Source organism: Temnothorax americanus, unplaced genomic scaffold (assembly GCF_048541705.1).
Source record: "Temnothorax americanus isolate GAGA-0224 unplaced genomic scaffold, ASM4854170v1 Scaffold12, whole genome shotgun sequence".
Lineage (NCBI taxonomy): Eukaryota > Metazoa > Arthropoda > Insecta > Hymenoptera > Formicidae > Temnothorax > Temnothorax americanus.
The window spans coordinates 362,901-385,603 of record NW_027509253.1 but is presented as its reverse complement, the minus strand read 5'-3'; the positions used below and the strand labels follow the sequence as shown (position 1 = coordinate 385,603).

At 39.5% G+C, this 22,703-nt stretch overlaps 2 protein-coding genes across 3 annotated transcripts in view; one reads left to right on the top strand and one right to left on the bottom strand.

Moving 5' to 3' along the window:
• The window catches only part of LOC143893435 (uncharacterized), a 109,911-nt gene extending 88,833 nt beyond the window's left edge, over window positions 1–21,078 (bottom strand). Inside the window, exon 1 of the mRNA XM_077398810.1 lies at window positions 18,263–21,078. Within this exon, the coding sequence (XP_077254936.1) occupies window positions 18,263–19,601 (1,339 nt within the window). The 5' untranslated portion in view covers window positions 19,602–21,078. The remainder of the gene's footprint in view (window positions 1–18,262) is intronic.
• Window positions 1–22,703, top strand: part of LOC143893441 (cytochrome P450 27C1-like) — a 363,376-nt gene that overhangs the window by 148,608 nt on the left and 192,065 nt on the right. For both annotated transcript variants that reach the window (XR_013255794.1, XM_077398823.1), the window contains one exon: window positions 8,572–8,614. Coding sequence is in view for 1 of the 2 variants with exons in the window: in XM_077398823.1 (XP_077254949.1) it covers window positions 8,572–8,614 (43 nt within the window). In the remaining variant the exon portion in view is untranslated. The remainder of the gene's footprint in view (window positions 1–8,571; window positions 8,615–22,703) is intronic.

Below are 22,703 nucleotides of genomic sequence, written 5' to 3'. Positions count from 1 at the left end.
GAGATTCAAAAGCCGAACCCCAATCGGGCAATCGGATAAAAGCGGATGATGTTGAGGGATCCATCTTTTAATCGCCAGTCAAGTGTTTTTCAAGATTCAACGCGTTAAGCCCTCGGTCACCGATCCGCTCTTTTTGATGGCCCATGAAAAATTCGATAACGCTCGCTTCGTGCGAGTCTAAGGCAAATTTACGACGGGGTCGTTTTCCTTCAAGAGGGAGACGTGAAAACGTTTGGACAAATTATCCAGCGAAAAATACACTGATCATGAAAGATAGCCAAAATTAAATTACGCGCGTGTTTACGCAGCAAATGGGTTATATCATCGAAATAAAACAAGCAATTTTTGAGAAGTTAATATACAAACATAATGTACAAATTTTTTTAAAGATAATATTTGAAGCTATAATATTGTACTAGTTGAATCAATATAGGTATATCTGTTCATACTATACAGCTGTTAACAATCTTCAGGCGCGATTTTCTAAATTTAAAAGTCATACATCTGGTTCAAGAGATTATTGGTTTGTGATTTCGAAGTTCAAAGTTTTTTTACACAACGGATAATTCGTGCAATTGTCTATGTTTTTCCTTTACAGGAAAATGTATTACACAAGAAAAAAATAAGATTAGAATATTTTATTCGATTAGATATAAAATATAGTTCTAAAATGTCAACCTCATCTTAACTTTGTCAACATTTTTTTTCTGCTAAAATCTTTTTAAATAAAATGGCACATGCCAAAAAATCTTATACATGATACGAGAAATGTAATTATACGGTTTAATTATGAATACAATTAACAGTTTCATGTACAAAATCATGAGATTTGAGAAATTTGCTATAAACTTTCTCTCCCCCCCCTCCTATTCGATTGTTGACACATATTTTTCGCCAGAAGTTTCCTCAGTGATATGAATAGTAGCAACATATATATATGCGAGTATACCAAAAATAAAGGAGATATAGATATAGGTATGTTGCAAAGTTCGTTGTCTCGTCTGCTCTGTGCTCTCGCGTGGAGCTCTGCCAAGAAGAGAAGTAGTTTCGAGGGTAATTACGGCGAACTTTACCTTCGAGAATATTTCACACTCAATCTTTGTCATATTTAAACACTTGCATTACATTGATTGCAGATATACTTTTTGATTAATTTATAGAGAAATTTCTTTTTTGCTTACTACAAATTTATAAGCACTTTCGTTAATTAAGCTTTAAAATTCTATATCAAAATAGAATCCGCTGAAGAAATCTAATGCACGGCAAGATTTTATTTCTATATTGCAATGATAACTCACGAAAAGCTTTTCATTTTTAATTCAAAACTGTTAATAAAATCTAGACATTTTTACGAAGGAGAAATAAATTGCAAGTTGGTTAGAGAATATAAAAAATTTGTCCAAAAAATGTTTCCACACGTTGTAAATATGATCGTTAAGAGGTTGAACGATTTACGCGATAAAGTACCGCGATAAATTTAGGTTGCAGGATCATGTTCACGTGCCTCCTCACATTTTCCTCGCTTTTAACGTCATAATCCAGGTTGTTCAGAATGAGTATTACCGACGTTTAATGCGCTGCTGTCAATAGCCCCGAAGATAAATCGATGCGGACATCGATTTGTCCGCGAGAGATTTGCGCGCATTTCCACCGCGAATTTACGCCCATAAACAAGACGCATGGACGGGAGATAAGATCGCGCGCAATCTACCTATCGATGTGCTGCCGATACCGAGTAAAAAATTAGTATCTCTCGCTGCCGGGCCTCGTGGAATCATATGCCATTATGGTGGAAGAGAGGCGGCTCTAGCGGAGCAGTTTACAGCAAAACACCGTTGATAAGTTACGATCATGCGGAAACGACGGACGATAAATCGCGATAATCATATGTGAATTTACTACTTTGCGAGGAAACTGCTGATGGATCTGACAGGCTGTCATGATCGTATGACAGTATAACGATAGTGGTTCGAGCGAAGAATGTTCCCTCCGATGCGTAATTAAAGAGCTTAGATCAAAAGGTGCTGTTTTTTTGCAGAATATCTGATTTTAATTCTGCAATCATTTAATTCTATTCAAATTTGCGTATTTATTAATCAGAATATGTTATATATCATACATTCTGTGATACATTCAATAGGAAACGTCCAATTTTTTTACCGTTACGTAGAAATACTTTACGTGGGAAAGAAATATAATAATTTTTTTTTACCGCGTGTATTCGCGGTTTTACGCACGTAATATCAAGGCTGCGGGACTATTACCAGCATATACATATATGCTCGCAACGTTTGTCGGTAATCAGCAGGATCGCTACTCTCCTGCGCTTACGTAGAAAAGAAAAAAATGACGGTCGCGGGGCAATCAAAGGGCGCGCCATCGCATGAACGTAATCGTGCAGTCTCGCCGAAGACGAGAAAAGTTTCCGCGTTTATATGAGTTCGCAAACGAGACGTACTTTATAACACACCGTAGTGGCGCGCACCGGAGATACACACGCCGCGTGAGATGATATTATATAGTCGTCAAATTGTTCTTAATCGTGCGCGCCGTATATACCTCGAGAGTATAACGCTGTAATTCTGATACAATGTAACACACGGAAACCTATAAGAAAGAGCAGGTAAAAGGTGGAGATCGCGGAGGATGCGTGTAGAATAGGTAAAACTTCTTTCACTGGACCGACCTTCCTCGCGAGATGAGGGGCGTTATGATTATACTCGAAGTATCAATTGCGTTGAGTAATGAACTGTAATGATGCCGTCGACGGGAGTGATTTAACGCATTATATGTAGCAAGCATCAATCGTGAAAATCGTTCGGCGCGCGGGAAAAAATTGCCGACGAATAGTGAAAAAATAACTTGTCTTTATACAGTACGATCATTTTTCTTTTATTATTGCGTTTACGTTAAATTTTTAGTTGCCAGTTTTTGGGTGTTCGTAATTAAAATTTGCGAGAACTTAATTTTTCGTAAAATAATCGCAAATCTAAGTCGATTTCCTCACGTTTAATAAATCTAGAGAGGAGCCGAAATTTTTATTCGCTCACTTTTTCAAGCTTTTACTTGCCGTGCCGGTTCTCGTTCTCACGAAAAGAGAACACACACCCCTATTTAGCCTCTTTCCGACATTTATGTTCGCCCGATGATTTTTTTCGACGTAATGGGTACCGACAAAAGACACCCGTCAGACGGACAAATCTGAAGAATACACCTCTCGGTTCGCTATATGGAGTTTTCTAAAGACCCGTCTGACACGCGTCGGTTTGACGTGTATACGATACGAGTATACCGCGGGGCACTGTGGACGTGAAGGGCACATGCAATACGTCGAAAACTAATGCATCTGACTACTATCTCCGGGGCACACGACGAGAATCAGTCGAAATCCATTAAGACGGAGGAGCATAATTCCGATAAGGGGGATAATGTAACGCGATACCTGTGCGCGCCCTGTTGAGCGATATACATCATATCGCATCGGTCGACTTAGCCGTCGTTACATCATTAATGAGGATCCATTTAGCGATGCTCTGTCGATTACGGGATTGATGACACTTTCGTCACGCGCCATCGTATCTATATACCTCATAATAGGTTCTGTTCTTTTTTTTAAATGATCGCTGATAATAATTTCTAAATGTTTCCGATGATTAATGTTAGGAGGTTCGTGTGTACATGACGATCCTTTGGTGGTCGCCGTCTCACTTTTGAATTATGATTGATACTTTTTCGTGTTGATATGTGACGTATGAGATTTTCAAATTTACAATACGAATATCATAACTCCGATAACAAAACACTCCGTTTAGGAGCAATCGATAGAATTCTGTCTTACAATTAATTCCAAATAATCTTTATTTAAATATTTAATAATATTTTAATTTATAGTTTAATTATTAATATGTATTAAAAAACAAACATATTTATAATAAAAAAAAATAAGAATTCACAGAAATCAAAATAATTTTAAAGAAATTTAAAAAATAGGAAAGAATCTCAGGAGAGAAAAAAGGCGAATAATTTTGGGAATTCTAAATTACTCAAAAGTTTTAATGAAGTAATTTAGCAAGCTTGAGTTATGTTTAGCGCACATAACGCCTTCGTACCCTCATGCGGAAATGTTTTCTATGTCATCGAATTGCGAATTTAGAATAAGCGATTTGAATAAGAGAACGTTATCTCCATCGATTTCAATACAAGTGATTGGATCAGAATGAATCACTGTACCTTTGTCTTAAGATTTGCATGTGCTAAGTCGTTTCTCAGAATAAATTCGCATGTGAAACACATCACGCTGGCTATAGGTGCGTCGACGAATTTGTTGTCGCTTTCTCTATTAAATTATCGCGTTTTTTGAACGGTGCTTTCGTAATACCAATTGTCAATGTATTTTTTTCTTGTAACGTTCAAATAACACTGAAATCTTTTTCGATATCTTTATCTATTTAGTCGCTCTTATGTCTCTTTATATTATATTTTATAAATCATTCCATGATTTATATATATGTATTACGAAACGATTTGCGTGATGACAAGTTACGCTCTTATTTATAGTAATTCATTAGCGTAACTTTCTTGCGACAATCGATGACAGGCGAGGAAGTTACTCCGAGTCATTTATCATCGGCCGACTTGTGAACGCTTCCATGACTTGGCATATTGCACGCAAACACATTCCATTCGGTAAAACCCGACGTAAGGAGATCGACATTGCGTGCCAGTCTGTAGAACCGAAATGACGCGGAATAATTTTATTGCGTGATAATTAGTTTGTGCAGGATCGACTTACCTTCTGATAGGGGATAATTATTATTGCAAATTGCACCGAGATAGCAGCAGGCGGTCCTGTGATTACGAGCTGTCAATGGCCAATTATTCGAACATTTTAATGCAAATTACGTTATTCGAGTAATTTCAACATGTCGTGCGCGTATCGGAAAAAGTCGCGTTTAGCGACGCTAAAACGCCGATTGTCAGACGATAATTGCGCGGTGCCGGTTCGCTAATTGTCGCGCGGTGGATTTCCATCGGCTAATTTTGGAATCTAATCGGCCAATCGTATTTCTCGCTGATTGGCCGCGTCGAGATAACTCGGCGCACGATGCGGCGCGGCACGGCGCGGTGCCTTCCGGCGCCTCAGCGCCGCGAGTGCCATGCGTCGCGAACGCGAATACGTAATAATTTCCGCGTACCACAATCGGCGGGCTTACCGTTAATCCAGATAGCCTCCACGCGTCGCATTCGCGAAAAGAGATCACACTTCGCGAGCCTGCCTTTAATATCGCTCAGGCTTAACAGCTGATAGCAGGCGGAATAACCCTGCGTCCATCGTTCCCGATGCATATCGCGATCGCTATAGCGGTAAATCAAAAGCAACATAATTATACGGTAATTATCACGGCAATCTGGCAGATATTTAACAGCGCAAATATCTCGATTGCACGCGGTCACCTCTCTTTTCTTCAGCTGAAACTCAAATCGCGAAGCTTGTCGCGAGCTTATTAATCACCGCGATATCGCGGTTTAATTCACCACTTCGCCATTTCTAAGCTCCCGCGGTACAGCATTACCATATCAAATCACTTAGCAGTAATTTCACGGCAATCTTCCCGCTCGCGATATTCATATCAATTGCAGATAAGAAATCAGATATATAGACTCTCACGAACATCTTTATTACGCGCGTATACGCGTTTTATTTCGTAACTTTCAATCTGGGATTTTATTTCTTCGCGTCTCATAAATAAATGAAATAAGCAGTCATTTTTCAATAAATTTTAGCATTTTTATTTCTATGCATTCATGCATCACCTAAGGCAGTCGCCTTTTGTATTTTCTCAAAGGCAGGGAGAAAAAGGGGATAAAGAAATTATTAGGATAAATAACATTAAAGAACAGTACGTAAGTGATCGATTAAACGATCATTAGCATTCTTTCAACGTTCATTTGAGTTACTTACGTCCGGGATATTTCAATTAAAAGCCCTGGGCCAATCAACCGCGCAGCATGCTATACGTGTGCCATTGGGAGCTAAGTGCCATTACAGCTGCAGGGGTTCCAGAGGTTTCAGTCGTCGGTTTCGTATTTATAGTTGTTCTGGCGCTCAATCATCATTTTCTCACATTTTCTCTGCATTTTTTCGAAAAAGACGATTTAATTTCTTCATAATTAAAACGATTATTTCTAATATTTCAACGGCACAAGAATAATTTTACTATATACGTCTCTATACTGATATCTATTTAATCGTGGTAATGAAACGTAAAGTAATGCTACATACCAACAATAATGTGATATTAAGAAATAGTAGCAATGGTATAATACCGTAAATGACCAGAGAACCAGTAATATCTTGCGTTTTAGGAAATTTCAGATTCGCCATTTACGCACGATTTGCATATTGCAATGTATGATTGGAGCTTAATCGCGCGCGTATATAGGGGAGACCGGGGCTCGTTGGCACCGTTTTTACAAATTTCGGCATTTGAGTTTTTATACAACTAATTATCATGACAGTACTAATATGATAGAACCTTTCTTTACATTGCATTTTCATGCTAGGAACGCTCCTGTATACCGTATAGTTTCTTTGTAATAAATGAAATATGAACATGCTACATTGTGGCCAATTTTCCCCGATAGTAGGGTAAGTTGGCTATGCGACAAAAATCCACGTTAAATTAATAAATACGTAATAGAAAATTGGAACTTAATCGCGCGCGTGCACGAAGTTTTGCAGGAAGCTAAATTCGTTAATTGTACGTGTAATACTCTATCATTTATAATTTTCATTAATATTCGTGCGATGTGAAAGTGTTATCGCTTCTTGCTATTTGTTGCAACTTGCGACCGTATATAAGAAAAAATAAATTAACGAGTGATCTCCTTTTAACAAAAGTGTACTTGAGTAAACGCATCCCGAGCGTCACGCACTCCCGCGCACGTTCGACGCAACGTGATTTAAGGCACTAAAGCTCGTAATTTCGAGTCTTACTGTTTCTTTTGCGGCCTCGGGAGCAACAGAGGAAGTCGGGGCCTCGAACGAGCGACGAAATTTATTGCGTATTAATTGCACGCGACCACGTCGTCGGTCACAATTACGTTCGACGTTTCGAATCGGGAGGGCTGCTTATACGGTTTACGATTGCAACGAGGAAGTACGTGAGATACGCGAGAGGGCTGTCTCTCTTTTTTTCGGACCAACTTTTGAACCTAATCGAGACATTTGGGAAAAAACGCAGACAAATTAAATTAGAATATTTCTTCTTCGAGAATCTGTGATTATTAGTATACGCATAGTACGACTTTATTTCGGAATAACTGTTTGATTAATCACGATATAAAATTAATATTTTATTATGTAATACACAAAAATCGAAAACTATATAAGAACTTTTTTTTCATACAAAACAAAAATCAGATTACTAGATTCAATATATGAATTTCTATTCGTTCTATATGCAACTTATATAATTAATATCCATAAATGATCCCCTTAAAAATTTCCATATCAGTTAACATATTGTTAATATCCATAAAACGCAGCTTCAAACAATATCGTGAAAAGTACATGAATGATCGATTCGATACACGTGATGAGGCGCAAGAATATAGATATCTTCCGTTTTTAATTCCGCACGGATCGTCTCAAGTATCGATTTATCGCTGAAAAGATGTGTGTAGAGAGTTAAATGCGGAGGGAATCGAGGAAATTGATTGAATGAAATTGATTTAGCGGTAGGTATCGACTCTACCCGTTAATCATCGGACTCATCACTTCTTAGGGGAATCATTTGTTATCGTTATCCTTGAGCGTGTTACTAATGAAGCAGATAAACGCGCGAGTGCCGCAGCGAGTGTAGAAGTCAATGAGGAACCTCAATTTTTCACAGCTTCGCGGACAAGCTTGTTTGACGTTCCAATTATGTTCCTTGCGTGCGGAAATTGCTCGTGACATGTGCTCGCTGCTAATCTACGACATTTATCTATCTTGTCCTTGAAAAAAATTTCTAATTCGACTAATATCACGACAAAAATATCCTGATGATCATATTCCTCGCATATACAAGAATTACTTTTGTGTTTTTTAATCCAATATTCTACTACTCATCATATATATCGTGATTCAAGAAGAATTAGAAGAAAACTTCTAATTTAATTAGCTTATTAGAGATTGCGCTTGATTAGACACGCACAATTAAAGCAAAAATGTTTCGTATTGAATTTCTTTTTCATCTTTTAATTATTTCTAAATTATAGTATTTTTTTTATTTTTATTCTCTTTCTACATTGCAAAATTTTTCAATTGGCTATATATATATTTTTGCAAATATATATTAACGTTAAATATATTTTATTGAATTTTGAATAGAAAACTACAATCTGAATTTAAAAAATGGTTAATTATACATTAACGTTTTAAGTTCTAGTTTTAAAACTGAATAAACTTATTAATAGGTTTTATTCTTAATGTATTAAACAAAGTAAACAAATCGTTATTTAATTATCTATTTTTAAAATAGTTTTTATGTCAGAATAATTTACTAAAAATTACTAAATATATTTCAGGACGCGCGCTGTGGACGAATCGTCGTTCAGGCTTCAGGAAACGGTAAGTATTCATATAACTTTTAACCTAAGGCCATTGCAGTGAAGCAGAATACCTGGTACAGTTTCGGGTCGATGAAATATTTTTTTTCCGTTGCGATGTAGATTAAAACAACGGTACATTGTACAGTGCGTCAGTCTGTAATGATAGACCTAAGGAAAGACTCACCTCATGCACGCGCGCTCTTCGAAGTTCGGAATATATCTGTCGCGTCGTTTCAAATCCGTAAAACAAGTGAGAGCTCTTAGCCGACACGAATCAAATGCAATGTTATCGCGGTAAACGACGGTAAATTGATGAGATATCCTTAATGCGTGATGCATCAAGCACGCATTTGACATTTACGTTCCGCTCGTACGAGACTAATTGAGTGCAACGGGAATTACGTGCCACAAATAGATTGGCAGATTGGCAACGAAGGCAGTCTGAAAACGTTTTATGTTTTTACGGATCTTTAGAGCATTCCTATCGACGCGAGCTAAGTGATAACTGATGAAGCGAAACGCACTTAACCCACTTAATGTCAAAACACGTAAAGAAAAAAGTCATGGGGTATTTTTATGAACGAGCTTAACTCGCGAGAAAAGTCAAGTTTTTTTTATATACGGGGGGTGTTTCGCTGGCGCTGCGTCAACGTTTAACGGTACATTCTTTGGATAACTTGACGACTTTTCATCGCCTCTCATTAATTTTACACATCCCATTATAATTTGTTACTTGCAATAGTTTATTCTTGAAAAACTTAGCCAAGAAGATTTTTTTCTTTAATAAAGAAAGATCGTACATTACGTAAAAGAATTATTCTTTGCAAAATCTTATATATGTATATAAATTATATGTATGTATAATATAATCAAAAGCAGATCGAGTAACATTGTTCTCGTTTTTGCAATCGAACAGTAGATCATTCATTAATATCATTTCTCTTGTTAGTTCACAATTATTATATTATACGCCATATCGTTGTCGGTTATATTTGCTCGTCACGAATAATTTGCGCGCGAATAACATGTAGAATTTGTGCGCATCGCAGAGTGCACGTAGCTTGACAAAATATTTGTGTGGGGTGTATATCCAGGAACGCACGGTGAAGTCAGTGTCGCGGAAAACGTCACAATATTTAACGGATCTAGCAAGTGGTTATAGGCGTGTCCATAATCATCCATCAAAACGAGATACGGTAGAAAAAATCGGCATTGCCTCTAGTCAATCGGTGAAAGTCAATCGTCTGGCTAAATATAGAAAAAAAAATACTAACGGGGTATTAACCTGTGAAAAGCCTAAACGGTGTGCGTAAAGTCTGGTAGCGTCTGTTATGATGTAGACATAAATAATGTCTATCTCGAAATGTCGATATTATGAAAAGATTGGCCGCATAACGATAGTCGAAGCTTTCTTAAAATAACGAACAGTCGTATATTAAACTCTGAACGCGATCATCCATAGATACCTTGTTAATGTCAAATGAAGCAAATTATTTCACGAATCCAGTTCAGCATAATAGCTTTTTTCTTTTTAAAATTGATAAAAGATTATATATATCTTCTATAAAAATTATCTGTCATAACTTTTTTATTCTCTACGTTATATATTTTTGTAATTAAATTAAATTTATGTTAAAATGCAATTAACGAAAGAATAAAATTTTTATATTCTCTGAAATTCTAATAAACATTTTTGAGAGAGAGAGAGAGAGAGAGAGAGAGAGAGAGAGAGAGAGAGAAATCTTAAAATCTCGGATTTTATTATATTTAAGAAATTTAGAAATTTAGAAATTTTAGATATTGTGAATTTATTCTATCACTTTCTATTCAATTCGTTTACCCGATTGGATCTTGTATAGTATACAACCATACGTCATACTTATCGTTTTATTTATCGTCGTACTTATCGTCATACTTATTGTCATACTTATCGTCAATATACTCACTCAATTTAACAAACATATGCTGATATATCAAACGGACAATGTTCTGTTACAATTATTCCATACATATACAATATTTCATATAATGTAATATTTGAATACAATGAAATATCATACGCTATAGCAAATTTTAAAAATATTTCAAATGTATTACGGGGTATTATGTATTATGCCATATAGAAAAATATTCAAGACGTATTACGAGCAATACGAGCTATTATATAGATTATAGTGCCATGTTGTTTTATTTATATTTTATTAGTAAATGCAGTTGAAGCAATCTTCACGATACGTATAGGAGCATTACATTGCGCGTAAGGACAATTTAAAAAAAAGATCATTGATCAGGAGTAGTACATATATTATATATGTATATACAATTTTTGATTTATACATATATGTTTTATGGGCGCTCAGCGCACTTCTCAATGCATATTTTTCAACTCTTTCGACGAATCGAGTGCGTTCATTCATAAAACAGGTTTGTCATCGCGTCTTGATATCGCGATTTAAGGTTCGGGCAATTGACCCCGTGTATCCTTATCCGTCACGAAAAGGATTTCGGGCCGAGGCATCGGATATTAAGCGGTTCTCTGCTTTCGTGCAGAGCACACGTATGTACACTCCGCGTCGTTGCGCGTTGGCCCGTTAGCTTTCGTGCTGCCTTATTAATAGTTTCGCTGCACACCTTTTGCTCCTGCACGACTTTGCGATGGGCCCTGTCTAGCCGACGGCTTCGGCTTGACCACCCGTGATACCTTCGGCAAAGACTACAAAAGGATAGCCAGCGTAGGGAATTTTTAATAAAGAGTTAGAAGATTGAATCCTACTTTGGGGGGGTCTCTCTCTCAAGGCTTCGTGCAAAATTTGTCGATGATAAACATTGCGGTGAAGTATTGTATTTTCGTGCTCTGTTTATTTATGTGAGAGCCGTTTATCATTTTTCAAAATAATACATCACGTATTGTGAACATATAAATTGTATGGTTGTACATAGTTAATGAATAATTTTAAACATTTTATTATACCGGATATATAAAATGTACGAGCTGTGTTGTAAAACATAAAATAAAATATTTCTTTGAATCTCCCATTAATTAAACGTTTGTATCACGAAGTTACGGATTTTTTTTTGTTCAAAGATATTCTTAGAGAGAAAAACTGTTTTCTAATGATCTCAATTCTGGAAAGAATTTCTAATTTCTCTCTATAGTTTCGGTCTTCATCAACATCATTGATTATTATATAAAATTAAAGTAAAAATTTACATGTAACAAATATTTCTCAACTCTTGAAGAATATTCTGTTTAGAATTAAAAATTATTAATAACGTTATTATTTTTAATGAAATTTAGCAGGTGAAGATTTTAATTGCATAATATTGTACTCATTGACCCGCGAGTTATTTTTTGAGATTCTTTGTTATAAAATCTTCAAAAGTCGCGAAACACCAATTACAAATTACGCAAGGATGAAAAAAAATGTGCGCAGGAAAGCGCGCGGATATTCATCATGGACTAGTTCCAGCTGCGTTTGACGATAACTCAGAATTTTATCGGATCAGGCGTGAAATTTGCACTCCTTAAAGCTGTCGTCTTCGGCGCGGTTTGATTAATCGAGCAGCATTGGTCATTAATTATCGCTTGCATCCTGAAATCGGACTCGGAAGAAGGTGTCGCCAATCTCGTTCTGCATATGTTATCGTTTACGGATTATCTGAATTATCGTTATACACATCGATATCGGGAATTCTGCAAGGTCTCAAGATAGCTAATAATGCTCTAACCGGTTTATTGCGGTCCTCATTTAGAAATAACATATGCAAATCCGTGATGTCAATTGCTCGCTCATGCGAATAATGAACTTTTGAACTGTGCAGTGTGATCATTTAATTGCACGATACGGAAATACGGAATTAACGCAGAGAAAAAAAATGGCGTTGCGTTGCGTTGTAAAAACACATATGCATGGAATGTAATAATTACTTAATGACACTGTAAAAATTTCATTGTAATTCTAATTTCCATTAACAAGCGGCAAAAAACTTAGCGCAATTTCCTAGTTATCAGAAACCCGTTAGTCAGACGCATACAGCTCTTTCCCATAAAGTTAAATCTCTAGTGCATTCTGAGTTTCAGATATTTATTAAAATCAATCTTATTAAAAAATTAATTTAATTCTATAATTTTACCTTTTTTTTCATCTTATTTATATATATTTTTTTATTTAACCAACGCGTCATTAAAAACAAGAGATGAGATGTGCGTGTAAGATATTTGTAGGAAAATATTTTGTTTCCAGCCTTTAGATTTTAAAAGTTTATCCCCGCGATTGCGGTCTAAATTTATCACAAAATCGCAATATATTATTCTCGTTAATAAATATCCATAAAGTTTCGTGAATGAATTGAAAAGTTCACCAATGCCAATGTTAGGTCACGATCTCGCGATCCCTATATATGGTTATTTCCGCCTTTGCTTATAATTATCCCATTTTTGATAATAACGTGATTTGGAACACCAAATCTCTTTGAACTTCCGTCATTATCAAATTATAGAGACAGGTTTATCGCTTCGTTCACTTTACTTATTTTTCTTTACAATCTTCTCAATAAATGTTGCCATTACTGGCAAAAAATTAAAATTCAACATGTCGCGAGATAAGAATAATTGGTTACCCGAGTTATTTCTCTTAATCAAACTGGATTAAAACAGCTTGCTTATATTGATTTGCATTATTAGGCGGTTTCCGCTACGCTTAAAGCGTTATTTATTGAATCGAACGATCAGTTTAATTTTACTGAGAAAGAGTATACGACGAAGTACGTGAAGTTACGTGCGAAACGGTGCGTGCCGTTGTTGTACATACGCATGCACATTCCGTGACGCTGCTGTAATCGATGTATCATCCTTACCTCGGTTTCTGTAAATATTTTTGGAAGAGCGTCTGTTTCCCGTCGAGAAAGAAGTAAAAGCTGTACTTTAAAACTTGTTTAGAACGCATAATTATTTATCAGCGTCGATATTTGAGCAAAAATAAAATTTTTGAGCCGAAAAAACAAGCCACGTAATCCGATATTACATATTAAATACGTTGATGTAACTGTGTGTGATATATATCCCGTGATATAATATAAAGAGACTAACTTTTTTCACTGTTATACTGTTATTTACATTTTATTTTTATACACCAGTAAAGAATCTGACAAGTCCATCGCGTCCATATTTACTGCCGTTTTCACACAGTTCTAAAGAGGCCGATTCAAATATAGAGAACATCTTCACTCAATATTTCCCGTATTTTTCAATCGGCACACCTATATACTCATCTCGTTCCTCGGCCGCCTTTTAATTATTCGTCGACAGCTGTCGATCGATGAATATTCATTTTTCAGCTATTTTACGTTCCACCGGCTGACTGCAGTCAACAGTCGTCGTATTAACATCGAAAAAATACACGAATACATGAAGATAAATACATGGAAATCCGTGAACGCAAGAAAATCGTCTGCCGACTCGTCGTCCGCTACCGCTTCGTCGGTGATCGGCGCGATGCTATCGACCTGCGCGGGGCGCGTTAACATTCCTAGGCGAAGTTCTCCTGCTAAGGAAGACGAACGTATCCAGAAACGAGATTCCGCACCGGTTGAATTCCTCGATGATTGATCCGCGCGCCGGGGCGGTAGCCTGACGTCGCGGCGCGAGTCAGTGCACGGAATGTTTAACTCCAATTACCTGAGCCTCCGAGATTAAAAGTAGTCGCGCTATTACCGAGGACGTTCGCCGTCATCGTCGTCGTCGTCGTCGTCGTCGTCGTCGTCGTCGTCGTCGTCATCGGGCATCGGGCGTTTGGGTAGCTTCCAAGCCGGACTAAACGCACCGCTACTATACCACTCATCGTCGTCACATCCCGGCCACTTTACGCGTGCGAACGCGTACGAGTATGTATACACTCGCCGTATTTGCGCACTCACGTAGGGCACGCATTACGCAAAGAAAGCAATTAGGCGGCGAATAGTGCGGACGTGCGGCGGAACTAGACGGTTCATTGATTTCCCCTGTGCGAGCGACGACGCACGAACGACGCACGGAATGGGTTTGTATCGCCCGGTTGCGTGATTTATGTAAATCAGGATTGCCGATCGCGCGCGAATATAATTAAAGTGGTCGAAAACCGCGCCATATTTATACTAAGCTCAACGCTGGCGTGGCATTTTAGTGGAAAACACGTTCGAATTTGCATACCGTTCCTCACAAAATTCTGATGATCTTAACATTATAATATTATAATAATAAGAACGTAAGTTGCGTTCGTGCGGTTGATAATTATGTCACTTTGAAAATTGCAATGCTAGGAAACAAAACGATGGTTCAGATAATTTAAACTCTTTCGCAGTACTCCTAAAATTCGGAAGTGAATCTCATGATGGAATAACTTAAGATATGTATATATTTACTTTTATTTCTGGTTCTTTTATGCCGCACTCTTGTTCCGCATGTTTCAAAACTAATTAGGCTCAATCATTACTACTGCATTAATACTCCATTACAAAAGAAACGTGTATCATTTCTTATAGACACGCTTTCCGACTAGTTCTTTTGAAATTATTTCGTCCTATCGCAACGGAATTTCCAGTTGCATCTGCGTTAAATAAAAATGTCGAAAGGACGTTGAGAAATTTATTACCAATTTTTTCAAAAAGGTCTATCACTAAGACTGTAATTAATACTCACTAAATCTGCACTCAATTAATGGCCATATATCTTGGTTTCGTTATATTGTAATACCGGTTTTACGAGAGCGAGTTCTTTATGGCATAATATACCATAGAGACGTCGCATTTATTTTATCCGATTACTTACACGTAGGTACTAAAATTGCGTGTTTATTTCTGTTGCACAAGATACTATTCGCAGAACTATTCCAAACGTAATGCCATTGTTATGCAAGCATAACGTTTTAACATCATTTTTCTCGCTTATAATAATAATTCCTCACTTATAACAATAACTCTGAAAAATACTCTAATAACGCAATCATATCGCATCAGATATTAAGATAAATTCAGTGTGCGTTTGGAAAATGTCATTTTATTTTAGATATTTCTTCTTTCTCTTTCTCGGAATTTGGGAAAGATATATATATATAACCGCGGCATGGACTATACCGAATTAATTAAACTTATATATTCTCTTTTGTGCTATATTTAATATAATTTAATATGCAATTAAATCGGTATGATTATATGATAATATATTTAGGAGTGTAAAAATATCAAGTATTAGTTTTAAGGTTTATTGTAGATCAAGATGTAATGAGAGAGAGATGCGTCACTTTAATACTTGAGTTTGTATTGAAGTATATAATTTATTATCAAGAAATTTTTATCGAAGTCGGAGTAAGTCTTAACTCGCAACGCGCAGTCGGTCTCTTGATAATTGGAACGCAATGAATATCGATACGTCTGTGATCTCGGACACGGTTACTCTCGAACTCTCTCGGTGGCTCGAGCGATCACCGTGCGGCTATATAAATTTACTCCGGTTTCTATTGGTCCGCATTTCGGCTAGTAACGGATCACACTATATTGACAGGGGTTCTTTACATGTTCCGATGTTTTCCTTTTACAAAGGATTAGTGACTTAGGAGGTACATAGCTGTTTATTCCAAGTTATCGACGGAATTCGTATACGAATATGAAATATTCGTTACAGGAGTGTACGATTTCACTTTATAGATAGAATGCGAGTTTTATCGAAGTTTAGCCATCAGTAGACTGAAGTTGAAGTTCCAGTCAAACTTCAAGCGGTTATAGGTGTGTCCTCGGTTAACCCGATTTCGACGTCTGTGGATAAATATATTCAGAGAAATGCAAATAGGATCACACTTTCTAGCGGCCAAATGCGCGATCGAAGTTTCGGCAAAGGTCAGTGCGGTCTAATTACGAGAACAGTATTCTTGGATCGGTTCTCTTCTCGATCCTGTAGACTGTGGACACAGTTCTGTGTTTTCAGTATTTTTTTCCTATATATTCCAAATAATTTATTACAGCATTCTTCGATTCAATCAACCAGCGTTTAATCTAAATGTATAATTTAATCAATTTTCTATATTTAAAATCACATCGCATAACAGAAATAACGAGAGAAATACAGTTCACTGTTAAGAAGGATATTGTTTAACAACTTTTTAATTAAACTGTACTGCCCAAAAAAATCGCCTATAAAAATTTTTTAAATTTCTAATACACTAATACGTGTGTGTGTGTGTGTGTGTGTGTGTAGAGCAGGATCGTTCGAATAAATTAAAACGCGCCAAGTTGGACGTTCGTGCAACCGTCCGTACAGCGTTACTGATACCACAACGCAGCTCTCCGTTCTCCGGAGCAGTGATCGGAACGCTGCTTATTGAATAGACAATTCGGGATGGATATCGAGTTGCAACAGCAATATAGCCGACCCCAGATCGATTGCTCGGCAGCCACGCCGATTTTGCGAAATTTTCGTCTGAATGGAGTGACGAAATGCGCTATCGGTATTCGAAGGAGTCTTTCAGTATCAATCAAATAAATTTTGCGAATGGACACCCGATGTATAATTAGCATCGCTTAAGAAACTCGACACGATTCAAGGGTAGCATTCAATTATACATTTATTATTCAAAGCGGCACAAGTCGCTCGGATACGACAGGATTAATTATTAGAAATCTGTAACTAGAGTAGCGGTAATTTTTAAAATATTGATCGAATTAGATTACATTGATATTGATGTTTGAATAATGAAAACATAGAGATACTTGAGAGTGTTTTTTTTTTCATATTACGTGCATCGTTTATTAAATTGCTATAAATAAATAAAAAATAAAAAAGATAAAAAAATACATCTCAACACGAGAGTTACATTTAGAAGCCTATTCTGTAAACGGTTAACGACATCGTTATTTATGCTTTGCGTAGATATAATATACCACAGTAATTGTAATAAAAAAGTTGATAATGTTTGCTACAATTTAATATATATATATATATATATAATATATATAATATATATAAATTATTTTTTTACATCAGTGAGAATTAATTTCGTAAAAGTAATAATTCTAAATTTTAATTTCTAAATTCCTAGCGTGATATACTGGCAAATAATTTAGCTTTTGTAAGAATATAATAATTCGTTAATTAGAAGAACGGCATTGATAATATTTTTAATTTGTTTACTTTACTGTGTGTGAATGAGAACGACATGATTTAATTTAAGATATTTTTAGGCGAAAAACATGTGCCGATACTTATTATTAGCTGTCTATAAATGCGGAGAGATATCAATTAAAGACTGAAATAAATACGACGCTATTTCGACAACGTCGCATAATCGACAGGTATTAAAAGTAAACTTGTCAGACAACTTCAATTAGTAAAACCACTCTAATGCCGAGATTTGATGCAAACTTTGTAGCATATAGTTTGCTGTTACATAAAGCCTTATCGAGGTCACATTTCAATTTCACACTTTCTTAAAATCCACAGATTTAATAAATTACAAGAAAAGTAAATGTAATTATTAGCGAGTACTTTTTAAATCCGAATTAACGTATTTTTTAATTCGACCCATTTAGAATTTATTAGATTTACATTAAAATTCACGTTTAAACTCTTTTAACATACAGTTTATCCTTCGACCATTTGTCAACCAATCGAACGATAGTATTATGAAAGTGTACTCACTGTAGTCCGAGGTGTCGTCGTTGGAACCGCTCACCGTACCGTCCGGCAGAATCTGCAGATGCCGATTCTTGATATACATTTGTATCTTCCCTCTGGAGAGTCCGGTCATGTGGGAGAGATTGGCCGATCTCTCGGCCCGAATGGCCGCGTCACCGATCGGATCAATCGATCTCGCGTTCACTGCACCGATAATCCCGATCCCCAAAACACTCAAGCCATTCGCTATCGGTCGCGCATTGACTCGAAGCACACTGGACGAACCACCGAGCAGTCCGCATCGTCCGAACACGACGGAGAAGAGGAGGAAAACCAGAAAAGGGTAAACGCAACACGCGCGCCCGATCTTCTTCCTACTCGCGGAATCCCGACCGATTTCGTTGCACTCATTTTCCGAACGTTCATCGCTCCGTCGTCCCGAAGTGACTGTTCGCCCGTTTTCGTCCGTCCACGTGTCGTCGCTACCGAATTCCTCGCTGAGAAACCCTTCGTCGATGCCTTTAAAACTGTCCTCGTAGGTTTCTTCTTTCGCGCGAGCACGCAAGCGGTGACTAGAGAGAAGAGAGTATCCTCTCGCAGTTCGCGTCCTTTCCGGACGATCGGTGAGATCCGCGCCGAGAGTCTCACTCTCGCGGGACGTCGGCCGGACGGGTCTTGTCCAAGATCGATCCCGGAGACTTCGACGCTTCGCGATCGAACTCCCGTTCGTGTCCGCTATCGCGAGCCGATATCCTTCCGTCCCGTCGCGTAACCGCGACTCCGCTCGCGCGATCTCGTCGTCGTCGCCCGCGTTCTCCCGCGGGTTCTTCCACGTGACCGAGAAACCCTCGTCCTTGGTGACATCCTCGATCGCGCGCGGAGATTCCCTCGACGCGCGACATGCTCCGAAGAGTCCGGCTCCGGTTGCTCCGTCCTCGTCTTCGTCCCCTCCTCCTCTTCTTCCTCGTCGCCGATGTGACGGGTGCGGGCTTAACACGCGACTCGTTGCCTGGAAGTCACGTCCGACTAGGATTGTTTCTTCTTTGTCGCCGATTCTCGGAACCCTCGTAGGTGAACTTTTACCGCGATTAGACGACGGGTTTCCGCGCCCGCGATCCAACGGCTCCGCTTTTCTCACGCAACTTCTGGTCTTTCGTCGTCGATCTTTCCCTTTCCGGGCTCGTCTCGGCAACTCGCGCGATCCGTTATCGTCGATTCTCACGGCGGGCAAATGCGCGCGATCGGCTCGGCGTTCGTCGTTCGCGGAAGTTAACGCGCGAAGAATCAGCGTCGCAGTCGGGCAGTCGGCACGGGAATCACAGTGCAGCACCCTATGCCCGCCCGTGTCGATCTCAGCGGGCATGACGGTCTCATCCGACGCTTCTTCCTTTGCCCTCCTCCCCCTTGTCCACGTTGGTACAACCGTTTCCCGTCGATTTGTTATAAATCGTCGCGTTTTCGCGCGTCTCCTCCTCGCGATTCCGACCTCTCGCCGCCGTCTCGAACGGTCTCGAGGAACGTCGTTGAATCGTCGCGATCGTCGTCGTTTGTGCAGTATCGATGAGGGCCGCGCTCGCTGCCAGTTGGCATTACAGCCGACTTCCGGTCACTTCCGCCTCCGAAGAGGGTGCCTCGAGACGACGTGGGTTGCTGGGAACGAGGGATGCGGCTGCCAATCCGCTATTACCGTCCATGCACGTCCGTTGTCGTTCCGTTTTTGATTCTCTCGCATTCTTGCGGCTGCTGTCGGTCGCTACCTCGGTATTGTATGACGTTATGCGTGCGCCCCAGTAACAGCCTCCGCGCAATTTTTATCTGTTGGACCAGCTGATTGCCGGATTCCGGAACAACTTGCCGCGGACGGGAAACGACGGGATCGATTCGCGGGATGACATCGGGTCAACACGGTGAATCTCGCGAGCTCCACAACGGAAATCGGCGCCGTGTTCCTCGCGCGGGTTGATCGGTCGTTCTCCAGTGATCGGCGAGGCCGATCGGTCCTTTTTAAATGATTTTTTCGCGATTCGCGGAGTGACACTATCGGCTGCTTTCGACGATTTTTCTCGGTCCTTGTCTCTCTTTTTCCTTTCGTGAATATTAATCGACGAAAGTCGACATGCATTACCTCACATCGTCTTTCTCTTCTCTGTCGAATTTTTTTCTGTTAGTCTTAATGATCTATCTTCTTCTGGATCTCTCGTGTACACCCTTCCAGTCGTGGTTACACGCAAAAAAATCCTTTCGCGACAGATCGGCACAAACAGATCCCCACGTAACGCACTATCACTAATTTATCACTGGTTATCATTATCCGAAGAAGAAACATTGAGGCCTCCCTCGATCGACGTCTACAGTGAGGTACCTTATTATAAATATCCGCGAATTCGCGATAATGAAAAGTTAAAAGCGAGAGAAATCGAAACCGATTTATAAAACCGATCGCTGGTGTCGCAACCGATAAACATGCACTTTCCACGTGTTTTAAGAAACGTTTCAAAGAATACTCGAGAAATATTGCTACAGAGCCCCGTTTGTTACCGATCTCTTCGATTTAGGGATCGACACAGCGAGATTGTTCGCCAATTGGTCGCGACGAAGAAGGGGACCAGGCCGAGCCACGCGATCGGCCAAGAGAGGTTTTCGCATACGCACGCAATTGTCACAAGGGGGGTCGCGGCCACGCGCAGGGTTATCTCGCAGGGTCGTCGGATGGTGCCGGTGCGGCGTCCGAGAAACTACTGAACGAGTGCCGCAGTTCTCTTCCCCGACTCGCCGGGTTCGGGCACGCTCCTCGGTTCGCTCTCGTAGAGAGACCGAACCGGCGCGGCGGTGGCGGCGGTGGCGGCGGCGGCGGCGGCGGTAGCGGCGGCGGCGGCACACGAGCGCACACCACGGCGGCTTGGCGGCGGTGGCGGAGGCCAAGAGTGAAACCACCAACACTATATCAGCGGGACACACGGCGCGACTTGTTCTACTCACACGGGCCCGCCGCAGCAGCATCCATCCCATCCCGCGCGCTCCGGGAACTCCGAAAGAGCCGACTTGTTAATAGTGATCGTTCGCTATCAGTCGTCTGACTGCGTTGCCGTCGTCGTCGTCATTGTCGAAATCGTCATCGAAGTCGTCGTCCCCGTCCTCGTCCTTGTTGCCCCGTTCCGCTCGGTGTCGTCGCGCAACTGCATGTCCCGCTTCCGTCTCGTTCCAAGCAGCACGCGACAGATCTGGATGCTCGTTCGCTATACGCTCGCTACCGCACCAGGACCACCACCACCGTCAGAATCATCATCACCACTACCACCGGTTACCGTTACCACTACCACGCGCCACAGCTTTTTCTGCTCTCTCTCTTCTCTCTTCCTTTCTCTCCTTCCTCTTTTATGAGCTGATAAGCCTCTTCTGCTACTTCTTTTTCTTCTTTGTTAGAAGAACTTCGTTCTTATCCTCTCACTCTTACTTGATATTCTTTTTCTTCTTTTTTTTCTCTTGACTCTCCTGCTTCAATTTTTTCTACTCGTCTGTCTCTTCCTCGTTCCTCTTCGTTCTGCTCTTCTTACGTGAACCTCGTCCCTTCGACTCACCTCTCTTCGACCGCGAATCGTCCTCCATCGTTCGCCTGGTCTATCCCAGATCCGTCGCACCGAAGAACACAGTTCTCGCGTTCTACTCTCTCTTCTTTTCTTCACGCGAGATCAGAATAGAGGAGCGACAACAGGGGGCTACTACTCATCGGCGGGAAGAAAAGGATGGCCGGTGACAATGGCCATGAAGGACGTGCACGAACACCTGCAAACTCGGGAAGATGAATCGCTCGGAAATCACGCCTCTTGCACGCGCGCTCGCATTAGGATTTCTCTCCGCCGTTTCTTTCTATTCTCGTTCTTTCTCTTTCTCTCGCAGTCTCTCCTCTGTCGCCACCTCCTTTCGCATGTAACTTTTTTTAGCGGGGTAGTTTTTGACACTTTTTACACGACCGCTACGATTTGCAGCTGTGATTTGTTGCTATCGTTAGTAGTGTACGGATCGCGATGTCTTGTTAACTTTAGTTGAATCTTCTTTTTCCCATTCTCTCTTATTTGGAATAGAAAGCCTGGGTCAAACGGTACGCTGGATACTTCTACGAACAGAAAACAGATCGTTTTGCGGTTAGATCAAGTTTGTGTAATCATGACGGTTAAGCTCGTTGCGTTTTAACTTCTTGCACGAATTAATAAACTTTAATTATCTTCCGGGTAGTCGTCGGTAATTACTTATCAATCTCCCGTACGCTTTTAAGACTATATTGAACAGTGATTTAAGCTCTATTATTATAAAATGTTTTAATCGAGTAAGTCAAAGAAGAAGAAAGATTTATAGGTCAAATAATTTTTAAAAATAAATTGCGGCTTATTTTGAGAGAGCAATTCTAATTTTCAACTAGTTTTGATCTAATTAAAATTCACATTTAAGGAAGAAATAAAAGACAAAA